The following is a 3,203-nucleotide window of genomic DNA, read 5'->3' as shown; positions in this document are numbered from 1 at the left end:
AAGTAAGGGAGGCTAGCGACTCCCACTTCAGGAACGCCGGGAGCGCGTAGTGAGGTGCGGGTCGTGCTGGCGAGAATCCCTGCGGGTAATACCTGACGATTACTTCATATTGACTTGAGCAGAAAATAAAAGGGGCCTGTTCCCTTATCACTTGTCTCTCTGTGGGACAGGCGTGATGGCAGAAGCCGCGGCCACGGGCGCCAGCGGAGAGGCTATGGCGGTGGCGGAAGGTTCCTCGGGCCCGGCGGGCTTTTCTCTCGGTCGCGGCTTCTCGAGCTACCGGCCCTTCGAACCCCAGGCGTTGGGCCTGAATCCGAGCTGGCGGCTGACGGGCTTCTCGGGCATGAAGGGCTGAGGCTGCAAGGTCCCCCAGGAGACGCTGCTCAAACTCCTGGCGGGACTGACGCGGCCCGACATGCGGCCCCCGCTGGGCCGGACCCTGGTTGAAGGCCATGAGGAGGCGATCCAGGAAGCTGGCCTGCCAGCCGGGTCGGGACCCAGCCCCACCTTACCATCCCTGGGCATTGGGTTGGATTCCTGTGTTATACCCCTGCGGCACGGAGGTCTGTCACTGATCCAGACCACCGACTTCTTTTACCCCCTGGTGGAAGACCCTTACATGATGGGTCGCATAGCTTGTGCCAACGTGCTGAGTGACCTTTACGCCATGGGCATTACTGAATGCGACAACATGCTGATGTTACTCAGTGTCAGCCAGAATATGAGCGAGGAAGAACGAGAAAAGGTAACACCGCTCATGATCAAAGGCTTTCGAGATGCTGCAGAGGAGGGAGGCACTGCAGTGACTGGTGGACAAACGGTGATAAACCCTTGGATTATCATAGGTGGAGTTGCCACCGTGGTATGTCAGCCAAATGAGTTCATCATGCCTGACAGTGCAGTTGTTGGGGACGTGCTTGTGCTGACGAAACCCTTAGGAACCCAAGTTGCTGTCAATGCCCACCAATGGCTAGATAATCCAGAAAGATGGAATAAGATAAAGATGGTGGTCTCCAGAGAAGAGGTAGAGCTGGCCTATCAGGAAGCTATGTTCAATATGGCTACCCTCAACCGAACTGCTGCTGGATTAATGCACACATTTAATGCCCATGCGGCTACAGATATCACGGGCTTTGGCATTCTAGGACACTCTCAGAACCTTGCACAACAGCAAAGAAATGAGGTGTCCTTTGTCATTCATAATCTGCCGATCATTGCCAAGATGGCTGCCATCAGTAAGGCCAGCGGAAGATTTGGGCTCCTTCAGGGAACTTCAGCAGAAACCTCTGGAGGACTACTGATTTGTCTGCCAAGAGAACAGGCGGCTCGCTTTTGTTCCGAAATCAAATCTTCCAAGTACGGAGAAGGTCATCAAGCCTGGATCGTCGGCATTGTAGAAAAGGGAAACCGGACGGCGCGGATCATTGACAAGCCTCGAGTTATTGAGGTCCTACCTCGGGGAACCACTGCGACTACTCTTGTTCCTGACAATTTCAATGCCTCCTCTGAGCCTACCTTATGAGATGGAATAGCAGAAGCTGTTTGGACCTTAGAGCCTTTATATACAGTCGTGGACAATTCTCAAGAATTCATTTTAAGAAGAAAAAATTTCCAAAGAAGGCTGTCTGCCTAGTGATTCCAGCTGCCCTTTCTAAATGATTTGAATCAGCTCATTAAAGGCTGTCTTTATGCACATTCCAAGGCCAGAAGTAACATTTCGGACTTTGGAGGGAGATTTGTTCATCTCCTGGGGAGAAGAGGAGCAGAATAATCTGTTTCCTCTTTTGCAGGAAGAGAAGGCAAGGCTATTTAGTTTGAGGAATGTTTCTTTGCACTGGGTTGATTCATTTCTGCACAGGGAAGGAGATGATTTATTCAAAGTATATTAACATGCACACAAAAAAAGTAAATTGCAAAGTGAAAAAACATTTAGATTAGAAGCAAATAAGTTTGGACCAATATGGATAAATTGTTAATTAAAAGAGAAATTGTATAATGCCATGTCAAATTGTTGATTAGATTTTCTGAAGAATTGGTTCTTTCCTACTCTGGACAAGAATTGAGCAGCTTGTCCAGAAAGGAGGATCTGTAACCATCTGACTTGGTCTCTGTTAATGATGTTTCTCCCTCTAAACCTCATTAAGGTCTGGAGAGACAGAGCAAGCCCCAGAGCCCAGGCCTTGGTGGTCATTAAGATGTTAAATCTTGTGTTGAAAATGAATTCCTGATGATTTAATCAATAAAGATTAATTTCTGGCAAAAATAAAACTTGAAAAGTTCTTCTGGCTAATGTGTGGTTTCTTAGAGCTCTGAATATTTCTTTCACAGCCTTATGAAATGAACCAATGGATGCATATAGAATCTGGCAAAATGCAGCGTGAAAGTTCTTTTCCTGATCCTGGCCCAGGGAATTTAACAAACACCTAGATTTAGGTTTGCACCTTTCTCCTGAGGTGACAGCAAAGTACTGAAAACAGGTATAAGCCCAAGGACTAGGGGGTAACTGATTTAACAGAATAAAGGAAACCAAAATGTAAATGCCTTCATTGCCAGAAGCAAGGAGCTATGCTCTGAAGGTACTAAGCAAGGTGGGGAGTGAGGAGTGGGGATAAAAACATCAACTGGTTGAAAGTTCATCATAACAGGGTAATTAGATCTTTGGAATCAGCCTTTCCGCTCTACCCCCCACCCCATATGTAGCCAGATGACTGCCTCTCATCTCTACTGATAAAGGGAGGTTTTTATTATCTAGAAAATGTGAATTATCACAAGAGGGTCCTGGACAGAGATGGAGAAAAATGTAGAACAAAATTCTAACTCATAAAAAAAAAACAAAAACTGGTCTGATAGAGACTGGAGAAATCTAAGAGTATGGACCCCCGGACACCCTTACAGCTCAGTCATGAAGTCACTCATGAGATTCACCCTTCAGTGAAAGGTTAGACAGGCCCATAAAACAAAAAATGGGCACAGCAGCCCAGGGGCAAGGACAAGAAGGCAGGAGGGGACAGGAAAGCTGGTAATGGGGAACCGAAGGTCAAGAAGGGGAGTGTTGACATATCATGGGGTTGGCAACCCATGTCACAAAACAATACATGTATTGTTTAATGAGAAACTAGTTTGCTCTGTAAGCTTCCATCTGAAGTACAATTAAAAAAAGAAAATGTGAATTAAAAATGACTTCAAAGTCAGAGACAGCAGGC

The 3,203-nt window shown here is 46.8% G+C and overlaps 1 protein-coding gene across 1 annotated transcript; it reads left to right on the top strand.

Moving 5' to 3' along the window:
- On the top strand, positions 1-2,295 carry SEPHS2 (selenophosphate synthetase 2). The gene has a single exon (XM_049904614.1). It carries the CDS (start codon positions 176-178, stop codon positions 1,520-1,522), a length of 1,347 nt encoding a protein of 448 aa, XP_049760571.1. The 5' UTR covers positions 1-175; the 3' UTR covers positions 1,523-2,295.
- Positions 2,296-3,203: the final 908 nt, after the last annotated feature.

Source organism: Elephas maximus, chromosome 12, assembly GCF_024166365.1.
Source record: "Elephas maximus indicus isolate mEleMax1 chromosome 12, mEleMax1 primary haplotype, whole genome shotgun sequence".
In the NCBI taxonomy this organism is placed as follows: Eukaryota; Metazoa; Chordata; class Mammalia; order Proboscidea; family Elephantidae; genus Elephas; species Elephas maximus.
Note: the sequence above shows the minus strand (reverse complement) of the source record. Positions and strands in the feature narration are given on the sequence as shown.